Below are 20,249 nucleotides of genomic sequence, written 5' to 3'. Positions count from 1 at the left end.
GGTGGTGGCAAATGCCGTGGCCGCTCTGTCAGAGATCAGCGAGTCCCACCCCAACAGCAACCTGCTGGATCTGAACCCTCAGAACATCAACAAGCTGCTGACAGCTCTGAACGAGTGCACTGAGTGGGGRCAGATCTTCATCCTGGACTGCCTGTCCAACTACAACCCCAAGGATGACCGGGAAGCTCAGAGGTGTGGTGGCTTTTTGGGGTCTGCTGGGGGTCTTACRGCTCTGAAAGGGTTTGGGATGACAGGGCACTGTGGCAGCACAAATAAGACTTGATAAATTAGATTYAAAAGCAAAGCTATTTTGATAGTTTGGACTGATGCTGGAAACCTGCTCCTTCCCTCTGCAGAACCGTTTTCTCCATTTATCTTTTATATTTTTTTTTCTATGTAAAAGGCTGGTTCTTGTGGGAACTGGCACTACTAAGAAGGGATCAGCCCAAGACCAAACCTGTAACAGTGGCAGCACTGTTTGGAGGATTTTCTGCTTTAAAGCAGAACTTTCATATCTGGTTTTGCTGCTTTGAGAGAAAAGAGGCTTTTATAGGTTTGTGGGTTTTCAAAGTACTACAGGTCTGAGACTGGAATAGTTTTTTCCGATTGCAAACTAGTCTGTGATATGATAGAAGTGAAAATAAAGGTAAGAAATTCTTTTTCTTGTTGCTCCAAATTCACCCTTGTGCTTTTACCTTTAGGTGCAATCACTAAACCTAAATTGGAGGAGGTTAGGGTTTGGGTAATGGGGTGTTGGTTTGTGCATTTCAAGCCTCTTCCTCATCTRTCTCCAGAATCACAAAAAGTCAGATTGTGTTCCCAAGAAAACAAGGAATCAGCAAGAAAAGTAGCTTGGAACAGGAAGACTCTGAGATGATGTATTTAATGTAGATGATGTGGGGATGGAGGGGGAGGAAGGGTCACAAACCCACGTGCAAAATCCAGGACAGGCCAGCTTGAATTTAATGGGTTTCTTCATTGACTTTTTTCTTGATRCACAAAATGCGCTGTTTCTAAGGATCCTGCCACTAGCTTTGCTGATTCTTTTTCCCCACCACCTTCCCCCTTGTGTTCTGTCTCTGTGCCAGAAACAGCTCTTAATGAGTGCTAGGAACCYGCAGAGATCTCCAGGGTGTGAGGCTGGTGTTATCCCAGCTCTGGCAGAGGATCCACTGCACTGAACAGCTGTGAGCATGTCCCAGTTCCTCAGCTGCAATTCCTCTGAGGAGGGTGCCTCAAATTGCATGGGCAGGAGCAACTTTGGCTCCTTTGTGTGGAGTTTATCTCCTGGAGCCTGCCTTATTTCASACAGCTSCAGGAAAAGCACACACAATGYTGATGTCACTCCCCTGTGCRTGGGGAAACTGAGGCACAGAGAGGGGAAGCAGCTTGGATGTGCAGGTGACCTTGGGCAGAGGCAGCTGGAGCTGCCCCAGCTCTGCCTTGGATTTCTCTGCTCTTCCCTGAGCTCTGGTGCTTCCCTTCCAGCATGGCTGAAAGCAAATCTTTCAGGGRAAGAAACTTCAGGAGGCACAGATGGGAATAAGATTGTTCTGGGTTAGCAATGTGCAGGAGGGAGTGGGAAGAAACTTGACAGATGCTGTAAGAGAGACCATATGAACCCAAACTTCCTTTCTTTTTGGGATGGGCTGTTGAGGATGCTGTTTGGTTACAGGATCCATTATGGCAAGTGGTGAAGCTGAGATTGGGGAGGATATTTAGGTCACTCTTCCCCTGTGTATTCAGAGAAACAAAAATCTTTTTTTGTTGAAATGACAGCAACTCCCCCCAGCTAGCCAGGAGCGTGTATCACCTCCGAGTGATTATAKGGAGGCTAAAGTGTTTTTCCAGTCGCTTTTTTGTTAAAGTTATGTTTGTAAGTGACAGACGAGATCACACAAACAGAATAGCACCAGGAAAAGGCAGGATTGTTCCTGAGCTGATTGTGGCAGGAGAGAAACTTGAAGCTGTGAGAGGAAACTTGAAGCTGTGAGAGGAATCTGCTTCCTGCTGCATTCAGGCAAACAGGGCTTTGCTCCTTCGTTGTGAGCAAAACCAAATCCAAGAGGTGTCTGAGAAGCTTTCTTCAGCCATGTGCAATCTCCTACATTTAAATTTGAGCTATTTGATGTTCTGAAATCCATTTGAGCCCTTTCTCATGCCTCCATCCCCAGCATTTGTGAGCGGGTGACCCCCCGGCTGTCTCACGCCAACTCRGCCGTGGTGCTGTCAGCAGTGAAGGTCCTGATGAAGTTCCTGGAGCTCCTCCCCAAGGATTCTGAYTATTACAACATGCTGCTGAAGAAACTTGCCCCTCCACTGGTGACCCTGCTRTCTGGAGAGCCTGAAGTTCAGTATGTCGCCCTGAGGAACATCAACTTGATTGTGCAGAAAAGGTAAAGGCTCTGGGGGTGTTACTCCTGCCCTGTCAAAGGCCATGTGGTTATCTCAGACCTCCAGATATGGCCACATACACAGAATTTTTTTTAATCTAGGCTCAGATCCCTTGAGAGACAGATTAAACAGTCTCATGACTCYGATAGCCTGGATTGATTTCTTTTGCAGCGTACTTGTGACACCAATTTCACGCAGTATTTCTTTACCTGCCTCCCTTCACCATCTTTTTATGAGTAGTCACAATTGCCTTCTATAAATCAAAATGGCAAATAGGAACAGTTCACAGTGACCTGCAGGATCTCAGTGTGCTGTGTTATTCTGTCCAGCACAGAATCACCAGCCTGGTGACATCCTGGTGTGCCCTGGGTTGGGTTGTTTTCCACAGTTTACTCCCACATTTGTGTTTTATTGCTGCTGTTCCTCGCTGGAAAGGTGAGATTGCCCTGAATACAATCACAAAGTGCTATCCAAGCTGAGTTACTGTGCACTGGCATCTTGCAAGTGAGAGTRGAAATGAATTTGTAGGCTTTGCAATGAGATAAAGATGTTATTCATTCACTGAAAAYGCTGCTGTTCATTGCCTTTAGTGGYTGGTTCAGCAGTTCAAATCGAGGAAGCAGAGATATGACCATGGAAAGACTTGAATTCTGCATTTTTTAATCTTTTTGTCCAGACTTCTTTCTCCAGATTGGTGTTTGTGTGTCCTGGGCATAAAATCACAGTAGAATGGTTTGGGTTGAGAGGGACCTTAAAGATCACCCAGTTCCAATCTTCCCTGCAGGATTCATCTTCCAGGTTATTCAGAGCCCTATCCAGCCTGGTCTTGAATGCTTCCAGGGATGGGGAGTCCATGACAYCCCTGATCCACCAGGTCAAAATGACACCATTCTGCTTCTCAGTGAACCTTTGGGTGGATTTCTAAAGAAAAGATGCCTTTTATTACAATAATTTGGGKTTTTAACCACTCTCGAGTGACACAACATTATGTTCCCCACAGGCCTGAAATCCTGAAGCAGGAGATCAAAGTGTTCTTTGTGAAGTACAACGACCCCATCTATGTCAAACTGGAGAAACTGGACATCATGATCCGCCTGGCTTCCCAAGCAAACATCGCCCAGGTCAGCTGAGACACTTCTGCTGGGCTCTGGGAGGGGAAAACCCTCTCCTGGTCCTTGTGTGTGGCTGTTGGCAGCTTTTCCTGGAGTTATCTTGGTTTTCAGGCATCACTCTGCCTGGTACTGTGCAGTTATTTAATGGGAGGTGTTGGAGTTTCCCCCATAATTTAAATGTTAATAGCAAGGCACGGCTCGCATCGTGACCGTGAGGTGGATCTTGTTTCACAGATGACAATTCCAGGAGGAGAGAACTCATGGCTCCTGTCAAATGAGTCACTGCCAGTGCTGAGGCTGGAATGAGAGGCTCGTTTCAAGTGAGAGGGGTGTGCCTGTAAAGGAGGCATTCAGAAAGGCCAAACATTATTGAAGTGTGAATTTCAAGTTAGTAAAATCGTTAAACGCTTGCACAGGCACTCTTCAGAGCTAAAAAAAAAATCGTGCTTTTGCTTGACTTGCTTGCAGAGTGGAAATAGCACAAAGCTGGAGTTAAACTGAACTGAGATTTGCTTTGCAGTGTGGATTCTTCTTGTATTTAATGTTGGTTTAGTGCAGATTCTTTCCTTGGAGGAGGTGTTCTCGAGTGCATCCCTGGCCATGAGGCCTCACACTAATGCAGAATGATTAATGCCTCTGGTTAGTACTATTATTGTCCCATCCTAATTGTCACAGAGCAATTTCACTTAAGGTGACATTTTGGTGCACTCTCTTCAGCTCTCTCCTGATGTTTTTTGGARCTGAGCAAGGTAATTCATGCCCTTTTTGCGCTGGGGGCATGGAAAATATTTTAAAAAACAGTTTCTATGAGAACATGTTCAGAATTTTCTCTTTACTCCTGGTAAGCTCCACAGCCATTTGAATTGATAATGTCCCARTAATGTGGGCTGTTTGCATGAAAGGCAGTGGTGTCTGGAGGGCAGTCTGAGATCTGCAGACTAATGAATGAATCTCCTCCTGCTTCTGAAGAGGCATTCATAAAACAACACAAGCTTTATCAGGGATATATCCTGGAACAAGACCTGAGGGCAGCTTCCACACCCTCCTGTGCTGCTTGTGGAGCTTCTCCGCTTCCATTCTGGACCAAGGCACCAGCATGGCTCTAGCTCAGCATTTGGGCAGCATTTGGGCAGCATCAGCTGCTGTGCAGCGTTGATCATCCAAGGAAATAATAAAACTTCAAAACACAGATGTCCGGTCTCCTCCTTGCAGATTTATCTGTCTGCAGTCTGGCCCTTCATGGCCTCTTTATCTTGTCATTCTTCTGAGCAATTTGCTCGGATGAGAGATTTTTCAAAGAACTGTCTGGCTTTGTGCTGCTTCTCTCTCCCTCCCCATCCATTTGTGACATCACGATTAAATCCCTGATGTCATGCTTGGCAGGAGAAACTGAAATAAATTGAGCTTTTGAGGGAATATAAATTACATATGGTCTTTTCTTAAAATAATTTTTTGGAAGCTAAGTGATTGAAGACAAAGCTTTTTAGTTAAAGGTCTGGAAGATCCCAGCAGGTCCTGGGTTTAGCCCTTCATCGGTTTCCATTAGCAAAAACATTGAGACAAAATAATAAATCTTAGTTTTAYGAGGGGAAGTATCTTCAGTCTGTTATTAATCCCTGTATAGATGTTCCASAGTGTCCTCAGATCTCCCCTGCATCTTCCATTTGGATTCACTAGGGATCCAAAGGTTCATCTCAGCACAGGAAAGGAAAGATCAAAAATTGTTGGTACYGAGAGCTTTGCACACAGCAAATGCATTTTCGGCGTAGGAAGGAACAGAAAACTCTAGGTTCGGCAGGGCTGGTTTGTTTTTCCCCAATTCTTGTTCAGGGGAATTTGAAAATAAGCAAGATCAACCTTTTGACTTTGCCCAGACTACACCAAGTATAACCTACACCAGTTAGGATTTGGATCACTCACTGAGTGTAACCCATACCAGTTTGGATTACACACTGAGTGTGACCAATACCAGTTTGGATTACACACCCAGTATAACCCACACCAGTTTGGATTACACACCGAGTGTAACCCACACCAGTTTGGATTTGAATTACATACCAGTTGTAACCCACATCAGTTTGGATTTGGAATGCACACTGAGTGTAACCCACACCAATGTGAATTTGGATTACACAACTAAATGTGACCCACACCAGTTTGGATTTGGATTGCACACCAAGTGTGACCAACACCAGTTTGGATTTGGATTGCACACTGAAACTCACACCAGTGGGTTCCGGAGGTTGAGGTTGATGGCAGAGTTTGGCTGGGTGTGTATGGTAGAACATGCTGCTCGTGCTGTGGTGTCCAAGCAGCATCAGTTGTGAGGGTGGGCTGTTCCCTGAGTGTCCCCAGGGGCTGACACTGCTGCTGTGTCCCCACAGGTCCTGGCAGAGCTCAAGGAATACGCCACCGAGGTGGACGTTGACTTCGTGCGCAAGGCCGTGCGAGCCATYGGCCGCTGTGCCATCAAGGTGGAGGCAAGTATCTGATCCTGCACATTCTGTGGGCTTCTGTCCCTTCAGAAACAATTTTGGGCTTTACYACCTCATTTCCATGTTGCTGGAACTTCTGYRTTGGCCATCGAGTGRTCWTGGTTGTGGGCAGAGCACCCYRARCRARGTGTGAGCTGTGAGGACATTGCACKAGGGTGGAGTGCTCCTCTCATCTTGCAGGCAGAGTGAGGCAGATAATTCATCCTTGATGGAATATTTTACTGCACTGGCTTTACTGGAACAATGACCACTTATCCATCCAGCTCCTTTAATAGCTGTGGCCTGACCTTTTGAAGAGGGGAAGAAGAAGAAGAGATTGTACAGCRAAACTCGGCATTATGAAACATTTTGTGTCATCTCTCCCCTCCATTTCAGCAGGGCAGAACACACAGGCAGAGAATTGCAGAGATCTGGGGCACTTAAAAGCAATTTATACAAACAGAGAGACTCTACTTACGTAGATCTGTGTAACTTGTGGCTTCATTTGGAGTGTGCTCTCTTTTGCCTCAATGCTTATGCAAACAAGTTCCCAGGAACCTCTGCAATTATCCAAAACAAGTATGAAATGTCCTCTGCCAGCTGAACATCCACCTAAGTGCTCATAATAGAATTTTTTTTTTTATTGATGGCTCTGTTAATTTACCTGTAAGCGAATCTGAAAATGCCTGTCAGRAGCTCAGAAATCCTGTGAAGAGAGGGAAGATTTATGCTGTGGCATTGGTACTTTGCAGCAAACTGATGGCTGAGTGCAAAATGTCACATAAAGTGGTCTAATTTCAGCTGAGCTCATTTAGCTTTTGCTAAAGTGTGTTCCCATGAGCATTGCCTGACAGCAGATTTAAATAATAACCTAATCATGCCTGGCTTAGTGTGGTATCAGTGCACAGGAATCTCTTGTTTTAGCTAAACTACCACAAGTCTGTGCAGAGAGGACACCAACTCGGGTCCTCTGGAGAGAATCCACTGCCCTTTTGTGCAGCTTTCTCTTCCTTCCTTCAGCTCTGAGAGGTTTGTCACTGCCAGGGGCTTTCTTTGAAGCATGGCCCCGTGGAGCAGGGGCTGCTGCATCTGTTTCATGCCTGCAGTTCAAAATACCGGAGTGCTCCTTCCTTGCTGCAGCCACRTCTGGATGGAGCCACAGCAGTGACAGCAGAAACCCCCCCGAGCATGGAAAAGGGCTGCAGAGTTGTTTGAAAGGAGCTGCTGACAGCCCTTTTTGTAGCAGTGCTGTGCTGGGGGGTGGCAGTTTGTTTTGGGTCTCAGCAGGAGCTTTCTCACTCGGATTTGGCTGTGTCTCTGTCCTAGTGTCCACATGCAGGGTGGTGTATTCCTGCAGCATCAAGGTGTTCTTAGAAGTTTTTACCCYTCCCTGCCTTCATCCCCTGTATTTTCCCCATCCCCTGCATTTTTCCCACTCYCTGACACCACAACAGTCATATTTGATAAGCAAAGGGCCAATAACAATGCCCCAGTGACTCTCTAATTGTAATTGTGCCTCTCATTAGGTAGTTCTAACCTTGATTTTTTACCACTGCTCCACTGAAGATGCTGCTGCCTAGGGTGAGGTCTGTTCCCTGCTCTGACAAGAGCCAGATTGAAAGAGGGCAAATATAGAACAACTCATTGCAGTGTCCTCATCCCTGGGTTAATCCCTGTCCCCAGTGCATCTGTGTTTACTAGAGGCTGTTTATGCTGTGAGTTATGACTAATGGGAGAGCATCCTCACAGCCATCAGTGTCCAACTTCCCAAGGCTCAGAAATCTGCTTTTTGACACAGGACGCAGCCAGTGGGAGCTGTTGATGAATGAGGATTCACAGGGCACCTCAGCTCTGCCTTCAAGGCTCCTCCTTTTTGTCTAATTGTCACTCCTAGGAGAGGAAGGCACGAAATAAATTTGTCTGCTGAGAGGTTCAGTGCGGAGCAAACATGGTGTTACCTTTGTTCAGAGTGCTCATTTTGGATATAAAACCAATACTAATGTGGAACAGCAAGATTTTACCCAGGTTTGAGCAGTCATATCATTTTTGGGGATGTCAGAACATCATTTTGCATGTTGATGGCTGAGCTCAGAGTTAGGTTGACTTTGTCTGCAGCAAACCCTGGTGTAGCTGYGCTTGTCTGGCTCGTGAATTGGTTTTGTCCAGTGACAGCATTGCAAGAAATCATCGTGCTGTGCTTTGATTGTGGGGAAAACAAGCACCACTCCTGTGGGAAAAGGAAATGAAATGGATGCAGTAAGGATAGGGATTCCTCTGGAGCAAAGGAGGAGCAGAAGAAGCCATCTTACAGGGATATTTGTCTCGTTTCCAAGAGGCTCTGCCAGCAGCCTGATTCTTAGAAATCATTGAGGCTCATTCATGGCTGAGTGTGATATGTGCTGCTTCAGTGATCTTGGGGACTTTCATTTGCTTTCTGCAGAAAAACAAAGCAATTTTGACTTTGGTCGGTTGTCCTTTCTCGCTCCAACTTGAAAGCTGCTCGAGTTGGGGCACTCTTTCATCAGTTTGCAGAGTTGTGTTGTCCCCAAGGATGTTCACCTTCAAAAAGCAGYATGTTTACAAGGGATGGGGTGAGCTGAGATGTGTTTGATAGAGGGACTGCTCYTCTGGGCATGCGCCCACCATGGCTCACTTTCTGAGGGACTCTTGGGCTGAAAATCATTGCTGCATATTTCAAAGTGGATGTTGTGCTTTTCCTGGAAAAAATAACGCTTCAGTGTGTCTAAGGAAAAGAAAACGAAACTTTAATTTGCTTTTCCTYGAATTGTGCAGCTCTTAAAGCTCTGTTAGTTGTACACTTTGCTTAGTGCTGGCAGTAACTGGTGCTGTAGGCTCTGCGGAGCTGGGTTGGGACAGATTTAATCCTATCAGGTCACTTGTTAAAATWGCAGGTGAAAGTTACTGAGATAAAAAGGTGACATTTCAAACTCTGAAGCATCTCTCTTGCATGGAATTTGAGCAGGGCTTGAAGTGAGCAAAGTCAAAGTGTGTGGAGCCAGGTCCATGGTCAATCTCCGTGAAGTGGAAGAGTTTTCCAGGTCCCAGACCTTCAATCCCTTCTGGAGCAGGAGGGATCAGAGCAGGACATTGTCAGGTTGCCATTCACTGCCCCTGTGGTGGCACAGTGCCCATAAAGCTGTGCTAAGGAGGGACAGGTATCATAAAAAAATATGGCACCAATCACACATTTTTATGAGATGCCTCTCTTCGCTCTGACAATTKCATTGGGTTTTTTTCTGTTTGGTGTGGATTTCATGGGAGCCTTTGCCAGTTTGCAAAGACAGAGCAAACGCTGTTTTGTGGTGTCTCCTGCCTTGGCTGATCCCCATGTCAGCCTGTTTGTGCTGCCAGGCCCTGTGTACGATACCCACGAGGGCAGGAAATTGCCAAGAGGTTTTAATCCCTGACCTAAATTCCGCTCTACAAGTCTCGAGGTTTGTCCTTGAGGTTTTTGCCCATTCTCACAAAACYGATTCCTGTGACTAAAATGCCATTTCACTCCTCCCCCTCCTGCTCAGCCTTTAAGCACTGTGTAAGTCAAGGGGGCTGTTAACTGAGTGGAATTGAACAATCCACCTACACTGCTGTTGTTTGTGCCCTACAGTGTCTGTCTCCAGCCCGAATCCTTTCTGAGTGTTCTGAAGGCGATTGTCAGGAGCAGCCTGCTTCTCACATTAATCACCAGCTGTGTAATGAGGCTTCAYGTGTGCTCTGCTAATCACCAAATCACTTCCCTTATTTGAGCCTMTCTGCTGCTGAAGTTGGTTGCTCCTGTGCTGTCCTGCCTCGCTGGGCTGTTTGGGGACAGACCTCCCTGAATTATCTCTGATTCCCCTTCTGGTTCCTGGAGCATGACAGTGTCCAGTCCTCTCAGTGCCTGTGAATTGTGAACTAATTAATGTCAGAGCTGCGTGAGGAACAGCTGAATTTCTATTWTTAGCTGGATATTCATGTGTTGTTAGTGACCTCACCCCAAAAATACTGAACCTCTTGCTGCTGGGAGCTGCTTTTTGCTGCTAGTTTTGACAACACTGTTCTCTCCTGCCTTTTGGGTTTGCTAGAAGCCTTCCAGCAGTCCCTGTCAGAGCTTTCCCAGCTCTGAYTGCCTGCCCTGGGAAGCCCCAGAGAGCTCATTCAGTGCCTGTGTCAGCCCCAGGGTGATACAAATTGCAGTGTAGGTGATGTTCTCAAGGTCTCATGTGCTGACCCGACTATCTACTGGCACAGTTGCTTCTCTTAATTTTTTACAGGAGCTGGTGTCTCCACTGTAACAAACAACCTTTTGTTAACCTGGAGTTCATTTCTGAACAGAGTTGGTAGCTCTTGTCCTCTTGTTTTCCCCTCTCTGGGCCTTATACTCATGCCTTGTTCCACAGTGTGTGCTGTGGGGGCAGGAGTGTTGGTTCAGCTTTCTAAATCGTGTTTCTCTGCTGTCTCCAGCAATCTGCAGAGCGCTGTGTGAGCACRCTGCTGGACCTCATCCAGACCAAGGTCAACTACGTGGTGCAGGAGGCCATCGTCGTCATCAAGGACATCTTCCGCAAGTACCCCAACAAGTGCGTGTGTGCAAGTAGCAAATTTTTTTCTTTTTTTGGAAGCCTTTGCCTGCCCTTATCAGAAGAGTGCAGAACTCAGGTTACCAGGGCTCTGGAGCAAAGGTGGAAGCAGTAATCCCACTCCTAGTTTGGTATGATTCAGATATTGGCTCCAGGTGAGGTGTCATCCTGGCTTGTTTTCGAATTGAAAGCTTTTCTTTCCCCACCAGTCTGTATTGAAGCCTGGATCAAAAGCTGGTAAAGCTCTTGCAGAGAATGCCAGAAAGAGAATTTGGCCAAGTTGACAGCGTCARGCTTTTCTGCTTTTGCTGATCTCCTCTAGAAACCCATCAGGTGTAGAAGTCTCCTCCCACAGGGCTGATAGTTYGTGGCTCCCATGGTCTGAGATCCCCATCAGGTTGTGCTGAACAAAGCCCTGCTGGCTTTTCCCATCATGTTCCCTCTGGCTTGGGCAGAGCTCAGCTTCTCTTCTGCTGGCTCTGCAATAAGATTTTGTCTCTGCTCTGCAATAAGATTTTGTCTCCTCAGCCACAGAACTGCAGTGATGTTTTACAACAGAGATTTCATGATCACCTAAAAAATAATACAGGACATCTGCAGACCTCCCTGACCATTTCTGCTGTCAGTCTCACAAATTCCCTGCTTGTGACAGGAACACCCACACTCATAAATGGGGGAAGCTAAATCAGTGTCTGGTTTACAGCAAAGCCTTGGGGGAAAGGCAATAGCGTGGGAACTCTAAACTGGGTGAAGACTTTAGCAGGGCTGCAAGATCTAACTGAGCCTCGTGGTTTGAACTGTTGGATCAAACATTCCCATTAGCAAACAGAAAGGGAGGCAGCTTTATCTTGAACTCCACATCTGGGTGGTCTTGCTGATTGACTGAACTGCGAAAACCTTGTGAGATCTCAGTGCTCAGCTTGGGGGAAAAAAAAGAAGGCTGGGAATATCTTCTGTAGTGRAATGAAAATGCTGCTTGTGTAGAAATACAGGGTGTGAATTAAGTGCAGGATTCTCTGCAATGAAGKGGGCAGAAATGGAGTGAGACAAAGTCCAGTTCACCCCAGTAACACACCTATACTCTGATAAACCAGGTATGAAAGCATCATTGCCACTCTKTGTGAGAACCTGGATTCCCTGGACGAGCCAGATGCCAGAGCTGCCATGATCTGGATAGTGGGCGAATACGCAGAAAGAATCGACAACGCGGATGAGCTGCTGGAGAGTTTCTTGGAGGGCTTCCACGATGAAAGCACTCAGGTAAAGCTGCAGTGTGCATCTCATCTGTAGTGTTTGGTGCAGTGTGTTTATGGGATGGACAGTAAATGTTGCTGCAGTGGTCAGACAGTGTCTGTCAGTGAAAGCGTCAATATTGGGCTCAAATAAAAAGCTGCATTTTCTTTTTTGTCTGTCTCCAAGACTTCCCTTCTTAGAAGGATGAAACAGAACTGAAGGGAGTTCCAGATGTTGTGTATATTTTSGGGCAATGGCTATAGTGGGGACCAGAACTCAGAGGAGTAGTGATGGAGTATGTCACAGTATGCCACAAACCTCAGTGTGCTCCTCAGGGACTTGTYTGTTTTTTGCAGTATTTTGCAAGAGGCTGAGTCTCATTATCGTGGATTTCACTGGCAAAGAATGGTGTAATTCTCACTGGCTGTGAGAAAACTCAAGTGTAATGTTTTCTATCAGTGAAGATTTGTGAGACATTGCTAAAGCCTGGACAAATTTTTTATGTCTCCTGTGCTCCCCTTTCTCAGGTGCAGCTCACCCTCCTGACTGCCATAGTGAAGCTGTTCTTGAAAAAGCCTTCTGAGACACAGGAGCTGGTCCAGCAGGTCCTGAGCCTGGCCACACAGGTAAGCCAAGGTKTCCAGTGACCCAGAGCCCTCCACACACTGTGCTGGCCTGCCCTTGGTATCTCCCATCTGCCAGGCCATCAGCTTTGCAGTAGGTTGGATTCAAGGGTATTCCCTTCTCCTTCCCCATTCCCATTTAAAAGCTGCTCTATGCCTGTTACCATCTGAAATCTGCTTTCTCCTTCTTAGCTTTTGCTTTGTCTGAATTCCTTCCCCATTTCTCACTAAATGGAAAATCAGGGACGGTGTATAATTATCAAGAAACCAGAATTCTTACTCCTTGAAGGTGGCTCGCAGTGAAACATCTGGAGCTGTAACAGAGGGAAGGAGCCTGGCAAAGACTTTGTTCTGTCAACAGCAAAGTTGAAGCAGCACTATGGAATAGAAAACTGAAATTTGGGGTTTTTCCTTTGTGTTTGGATAATGTCAACCAATGTGGCAGCTTTGCTGGAGGCTGTAGCACTGGGTTAAGATCATGGATTCATTATGCATGAGGTGCTGAGTTAGAGCTCAGATCACTGCAGGCAAGGCTGGGCTGGAGATGGCAGACACAGCTGCTGTGCTTCTAGAGGACACAAACGTCCTGGTGGCAGGGGTGGGTAAGAGCTCAGCTGATCTTCCTGGGCTCCCTGGCTGTGATGACTGGGGTAAAATGCCCAAAAAGAGCAGCTCCTCTCCAGACCTGCTGTGTCAAGTGATAAAAATAGCCTGCCAGCTGAATGGGCCCTGATTGTTTCTGAGCAGAAAACCTGGAGTCAGTCATCAGCTGGCCTTTTTGATCCTCTTTGTTGCAAGAAATTACGCCTGTGGATTTACTGTACTTAAAACTTTCGCTCATTCCTTTGGGGAGTTGCATTGGTCAGCGGCAACAAACCCGTGACCTGCTTTTCTTGCTTCAAAACCTGCTCTTAGGCAGGATCTGAGCTCCTCATCAGAGAGGAGTGGGCCAAGGACGTRCTGGATCATTTGGTTGWGCCAACAGAAGAAAGGTACTGAGARCTAAAACCCACTGTGCTGAGTCACAAAACATYTAATAGCACCCTAGGAATATAACAGGCGTCTGGTTTTTTTCCTCTGTTTGTCACAAATGTTGATTCAGTCTGGCTTTTTGTATTTTATATGAATAACGAGTCAGTGTAGGATAACTGGCTGTAAAACACTGAAAAACCTTATGCCTTGAGGTCTGATTTCTAGGTAGGGATRGTGTTTTTCACTTGAGTGGGAGAGTAATTACACGTGTGTTTTCTTTCCCCAGCTTAGGTATTGTTGCACTCAGAGTGTCTYAGGGTTTGTGTGCACAGCAAACTGCAGGTGTGATTGTAGCAGGAGCCAGCGCTGGTAAAAATAGCAGTGGAGCAGCTGGGGATGGAAGAAACACAGGAATTGAGGTTTCAGACCTCTGCATCCCTTTTTTTCTGTAGGGTGGGGAGCTGAGCTAGCCAGGGTTCATTGATGTTGCACTGCAGGTGTGTCTGCACGCCCTGGAGAGGGGAGAATTGGGAGAGAAATGAGGCAAGATGTGAGCCTGTTGTTTCAGTACATTTACCAGAGTTTCCAGAGTGTTTGGCTGTGGGAATAAACAGCCAGCCTTGGATCTGTAGGTGCAGCTAGGAGAATGTGGCCTTTCATGTGTGCCCTTGCAGAAACCCTGAGAGCAGAGTCTGGCAGGGATTGCTGAGGGCATMGGGTGTAAAGAGTCCACAATTCTGCCATCAGCTCTGCAGAGACAATGTGTGAGACAACAGAGAGATTTATTTAGGTCCTTAYGAGCAGAATGAGCTCAGCTCAGGCTCTTCACAAGCAGAGGTTTGAGAATGTCTTGAGGCAGGTAGCAGATGAAGGTTCTAACAGGTCAGCAGCAGCAGCAATGAGAGCACAGGAGAGAAAAAGAAATGCCTGGAGGGTGGCTGGTAAGGTGTACAGTATTTTGCTGGAGTTTTATAGGGGAAAAATAACCTTGGAAACATTTATCCTCTTTTTCTGCTGATGTGAGGATTAAAAATCCCAGCTCTTGTTTCCGTGAACAGTTTGCTGTGACATAAAACCACAGCACCTCTCTCTSCCTAGAACATTATCAGCAAACCATCCCTAGTGACTTTGCTGCTCTGGGCAGAGCTGCTTAAACAGGAGAGAAATAATCAGCACTTCATGCAGAGGCAAAAGTATCTGCAGTAAAACAAGGGGATTATTGACAGCTGGAGAAGTGATGAACTATCCTCAGTGTGTATCATTAGCATCTCTCCATACTTCATTAGTTAACTAAAAGGCAGGATAAATAAGATCTCTTTTCCTCTAAAGAATATGGTTTATTAAATGTAGCTCTGCAGCATCTTTTTGTCCAGCAATGCCCTTGGGAAAGTCATACATTTCCAAGAATTTTGGAGCATTGTGCAGTGTTGTGTGTCTGCTCTTTGTGTGTAACAGASTCATTGCCACTCACGTTCTTTTCTCCTGGATTTCTCCTAACACTTAGTGGCAGGAGAGTTTGGAAAGCAGTTGACAGCTCTGTGGATTGGGACAATTGTGGGATGTAAATCTGGAGCTTTTTTGCTCCCTGACCAGCTGAGCAGGAAGCCAGGCATTAATACCTTTGGTTCTCATTTTTAATTTCAGGATGTTCATCACAACAAGCAGTTTGTAACATCATTTAGAAATCTGTGCCTGTGGCAGCCGGGTGGTTGGGGTTTTTTAATCCAGCAGAATCACTGCTGGAAGAATAAAGTGATTACAGGCATTAGTTCACTTCAGAGCTCTGAGTGATGCATTGCTTTGTCTCAGGATTCTGACAACCCAGACCTGCGGGATCGTGGCTACATCTACTGGCGCCTTCTCTCCACGGACCCGGTGACCGCCAAGGAAGTGGTGCTCTCGGAAAAGCCGCTCATTTCCGAGGAGACCGATCTGATTGAGCCCACCCTGCTGGATGAGCTCATCTGCCACATCGGATCTYTGGCTTCTGTGTACCACAAACCCCCCAACGCTTTCGTGGAGGGCAGCCACGGCATCCACCGCAAGCACCTGCCCATCCACCATGGCAGGTGAGCTCGGGTAGCYGTGGGCATCGTGGGCAGGGTTGGTTCTTCCTTCCTAGCAAATAGTTCATAAGATGCCAGGATTCTTTAAAACATCCTGGTGGGATTTTATTGGTAGTTTGCAGGTTGTTTTGTGCACAGTGGTATCTTGGGTATGGAGTTTCTGAGTTTTTGGGTCAGAAGACACMGGAAGTATCAAAGTTCCTGTGTGAGAAGCTGTGATTTTTTTTTTTTTAAGACATTGGCTCTAAGTGCTCTTGCCATGAGTTTGACTGGGAAAGCAGAAGCTTTGGGTTGCTGGTGCAAAGAGGACTAGAGTGAGAATAGCCATCTCTCAGAAGATGATTTTGTAGGAATCTTGTAGGAGCTTTTCTTCAGCAGCAGTGCAGCTTTGTGAGCCTGTCTCCTGAAATACTTTTTCTCCAGGATCACTTTTCCTGGAACAGGCAAGTCCAGGGATCCTTCACTGCTGGAACATGAAGTGGAGAAGGATCAGTGAAACTCCCTTTCTCACTTGGTGCCTCTAAAGCAAGGGAAGTACAAAAGCCACCTAAGCCCCATCACTGTTCAGACTTACAAGACGATGGCTAAATGTGCTCTGTCTGCCCTTTGGGAYGTGGGGAAACACTTTGCCTCATTGCCTGGTGCTTCAGTGCCTCCSTGGATCACTGTCCTGGCAGCAGCTTAGCTCTGCAAGAGCAGGCAGTGCCATGGTCCCAGCTGTGTCTGTCCCCACGCTCCCTCACTCAGGTGAGCAGTTTGCTATTTGCACTAACGGCATTAATTACAGAAACGAGCGTACCTTGCAGCAAGAGGCAGAGTAGCCAGGCTTACCTTTTAATAATATTCCCAAWGTGACATTTGCAGTGCTATTTTTTGCTGTTGCACTGATAAATCAGTGAGCGATGCTGCTCCTTTTCTATTTTCTGACACCACTTCTCTGCTATTCTTAGCAACCCAAGCTATTTCAGTGGTGGCTGGCTTTGGGAAGCTGGGTTGTTTTCTCCCTGCCTATGAAATCAAGTCTGGCTGCACTGACCCAGAATCWGCAAGCACAAATTTACCAGTCAGACAGAAAAGGCAGTGGCCACTTTCCTACCTCTCCTAATCAAAGATTTGTCTCCAAATGAGTTGTAGTAGCTTTGGGTTTTGGTGTTTCCAGCCTTCCTGTACACTGCTGTTCCAGGTCACTGCAGAAAAGAGCATTTTAGGGGATTTAGCTGAAGGAATTCAGCTCTTTGAAGGAGCAGGTTTTTATTAGCTTCTTGCATTTACTGGGGATGTGCTTGACTCTCATGCTCATTGTGCTGACCTTAAATCTTTTCAGATTTTRGCAGAGCCCTTGCTTAAAAAAACCCAAAAACCAAACCTGCAGGACTCAGCAAGCTGGAGGAAGGTCTGAGGGGTGCTCAGCAGAGCGTGGTGCACACTGATCATARTGATGTAGTGGTAAATTAAAAAAAWTGAGTTAATTTAATGGCACACCAGGCTTCTCTGATGGGATCTCACCTCAAGAGGCCCCATTATTGGGGTTTTCTGCATCAATTTAAGGCAGGTTAAGGRTGTCCAGTCAAAGATAAGTCCAAACAGTGAGGTGAGGTGATTTTCTGTACAATTCCTGCACTCCAGTGACTGTCCTGGTGGCTGACCCATCTTCTAGAGACTGATTGCACTGTGAGAGATAAAAATGTGGAGATGTCCCCAATGAACGTGGCTTCAGAGGGTCTAGACAGTGCTGCCTTGAGTGCTGCTTCCCTGCCTATAAACCTAGCAGGGTTTCTGGTTGGCAGAAACACAGCATTTTGATTCATTTATTTTTCATTCAAGGCGCTGTAGGGCAGGTTTCTTGCAACTCTCAGCTGATGGGAAGACCCATTGAACAKCTCCCAGATGGTGAAATGTTCTGCCTCTGCAGTGAGCAGAGTGTCACAGAGCTGCAGATGTATCCTGAGCTGGGGGAGAAGGCTGAGTGCTTGGCAGGRTTTCCTCGTGTGGTGGCTCCCACCACCCCTGCTCAGCCAGAATTCAGCTGGGAAATTTGGGAAGATGTTAGCAGGGCTCCTGGGAGAGGAAGAGCCTGGTTAGACTTGAACAGGAGTCTGTGTTTCCCTGATTCACAGGTGGCTGCAGGAAATTTTTCATTCTGGTTCAGGCTGTRACACCAACCCTTCTGACTCGCAACATCTGGGAATTGCTGGAGGCTGAACTCATGGGGCCAAATCCYCAATTCATATGGGCAAACCCAAGATTGTAAGGGAGAAAGCTTACATCAAGTCTTTTTGCTCTTTTTAACCCAAATATTATTTATTAATCTCTTTTGTTTCAAAGAATTTTTTTAATAGGAATAAAGTTGTTTATAGAAATCTCCTTAAAGAGACCTGTTCTCCACAAATGGAAGGTTATATCAAGTTTTCTTGCTGAAAAGGGGAATATCAAGTCTTTTTGCCCTTTTTAACCCAAATACTCTTTATTAATTTCCTTTTTTTCAAAGAAAGTATTTTTAATGGGAATAAAGTTGTTTATAGGAATTGCTTTAAAGAGATCCATTCTTCACAAATGGAAGGTTATGTGTAACAAGTCTTTTTGCCCTTTTTAACCCAAATACTCCCTATTAATTTCTTTTATTTCAAAGAAAATATTTTTATAGGAGTAAAGTTTTTTATAGGAATTTCTTTAAAGAGACCCATTGTCCACAAATGAAAGGTTATATCAAGTTTTTTGCTGTAAGAGGGAAAGGTTATTTCAAGTCTTTTTGCCCTTTTTAACCTAAATATTCTTGATAAATTTCTTCCAAATAAATTTTTTTCAGTAGGAATAAAGTTGTTTAAAGTTTGTAGGAATCTCTTTAAAAGAGACCTGTTCTCCACAAATGGAAGGTTATATCAAGTCTTTTTGCCCTTTCTAACCCAAATATTCTTTATTAATCTCTTTTCTTTCAAAGAAAATATTCTTTTAAATAGGAATAAAGTTGTTTATAGGAATTTCTTTAAAGAGATCCATTCTCCACAAATGGAAGGTTATGTATAACAAGTCTTTTTGCCCTTTTAAACCCAAATATTCTTTATTCATTTCTTCTGTTTCAAAGAAACCATTTTTTAATAGGAATAAAGTTGTGTAAAGTTGTTTATAGGAATCTCTTTAAAGAGACCCATTCTCCACAAATGGAAGGTTATATCAAGTCTTTTTGCTGTAAAGGGGGAAAGGTTACATCAAATCTTTTTGCCCTTTTTAACCCAAATACTCTATTAATTTTTTTTCTTTCAAAGATTTTTTTTTTTAATAGGAATAAAGTTGTTCATAGGAATTTCTTTAAAGAGATCCTTTCTCCACAAATGGAAACCTTGGGGTTTTGCTTTTTTTTTTTAAACAAGCTGCCTTATCTCTGTCCTTTCCTCATTTCTGGCTGGGCTTTGGGGCAGCAGCATTGCACAAGGCACRGAGGGATTTCTGTGTCTCCATCAGGAGAAGGATGAGTAAGTGTTGAAGGGGCGGAGTGTTAGAGGGATTTATATCCTGGGAAGGAACCGAGCACTTTGTGATGCTCCTCTCTCCCGGAGAGGCTGTTCCTTCCCGTTCCCAGGCTGGGGGTGGATCACAGAAYCACAGAGCTTCACTTCAGCACACTCAGCACTGTCCCTGCTGCAGGCAGCAGCAGAAACGACAGCTAATATTAGTGCTATCATGGYTTTAAAGCTTTTAATGCAAAGAAGCTTTCAGCCCTCTCTGCTGCTGCCTGGTAACTAATTCATCCTGCACTCCTTCTGCTCCATCTTTCCCTCTTGGCACCAGGATTGRGAGCAGCTTACACTCTGTGGCTGAATCTGTCCCTTCAATAGCTGGATGAGGGATAAGAGAATTTGGGCTGCTCAGAATCAGGAGCTGCAGTGCTTRCAGCAGTTAAACACCTTGTCAGGACACTAATTCCCACAGCTCTTACCTGCTGGCTGCAGCAATACCAGCTAGAAATCATTTTATCAGTTACCAGAATATAAAATAGATTTTAATTGTCTAAAATACTGCAGCAGCATCAACTAGAACTCATTTTATCAGTTACAAGAATATAAAATAGATTTTAATGTCTAAAATATGAGCTCTATTTAATTGTCAAAAATATGGTCTCTTTAATCTCTGGATTTAAAGAATAAATACATCGTAGCGAGTTCTCCAAGAGCTACAGTTATTTTTTTTTTTTTACCCTCTCCTTGTTACCAAATTCAGTGACAAGTGAATATAAAAGGTAGCCAGACTGCATATGATGATAAATTTTGGGAGCTGTATAATGAGTGTTTCTAGACTAGTAATTAGCGTGCCTGCTAACTCAGAGGAAAGGAAATTATTGATAGAAGGTAGGAATCAATTTTAGATTGAGTTTTTCAATTAGAAAAGACCGATGGTCCTGCTGGTCAGGAGAAGGTGATTAATCTTGATCTGAGGGGAGTGCTGCAGTTGGCACTGGTTAGAGTAAGGGCTCCAGGGTTTTATCAGTGTTAGATCTCTGAAGAAATCTGGATTATTTATTTCTCCCTGCATTTCCATGTCATCCTCAGGCCCAATGGGCTGAAAATCATCTCTGTAGGTTTATGCTGAGATAGGAAATGCTTATTTTCGGTGTTAAGCCCATGTGGTGYTCATGGCTCTCTGTTTAGGAGTGGGTCTGTGATTCCCAGGTTGGGGACAATTCACCCCTTGGAAGATTCCCTTTGCTGGGCTGAAAACCATGGCCAGTGCAAGGAAAATCTTTGTGCTCAAAGCCTGTGGTAAAGAGCCACGTGCCAGAACTGCCTGCTGCAGGACAGTGACA

The 20,249-nt window shown here is 45.3% G+C and overlaps 1 protein-coding gene across 4 annotated transcripts in view; it reads left to right on the top strand.

Moving 5' to 3' along the window:
• The window catches only part of AP2B1 (adaptor related protein complex 2 subunit beta 1), an 81,039-nt gene that overhangs the window by 22,504 nt on the left and 38,286 nt on the right, over positions 1-20,249 (top strand). For all 4 annotated transcript variants that reach the window (XM_057373334.1, XM_057373331.1, XM_057373332.1 and 1 more), the window contains exons 6-13: positions 2-192; positions 2,175-2,396; positions 3,395-3,515; positions 5,891-5,986; positions 10,442-10,557; positions 11,652-11,817; positions 12,318-12,416; positions 15,195-15,454. In XM_057373334.1, the coding sequence (XP_057229317.1) occupies positions 2-192; positions 2,175-2,396; positions 3,395-3,515; positions 5,891-5,986; positions 10,442-10,557; positions 11,652-11,817; positions 12,318-12,416; positions 15,195-15,454 (1,271 nt within the window). The remainder of the gene's footprint in view (position 1; positions 193-2,174; positions 2,397-3,394; positions 3,516-5,890; positions 5,987-10,441; positions 10,558-11,651; positions 11,818-12,317; positions 12,417-15,194; positions 15,455-20,249) is intronic.

The sequence above is a fragment of the Malurus melanocephalus genome, unplaced genomic scaffold, assembly GCF_030028575.1.
Source record: "Malurus melanocephalus ecotype Western Australia unplaced genomic scaffold, MMel_1.1 scaffold_193, whole genome shotgun sequence".
In the NCBI taxonomy this organism is placed as follows: domain Eukaryota; kingdom Metazoa; phylum Chordata; class Aves; order Passeriformes; family Maluridae; genus Malurus; species Malurus melanocephalus.
This window is presented reverse-complemented; position numbering and strand designations above follow the sequence as displayed.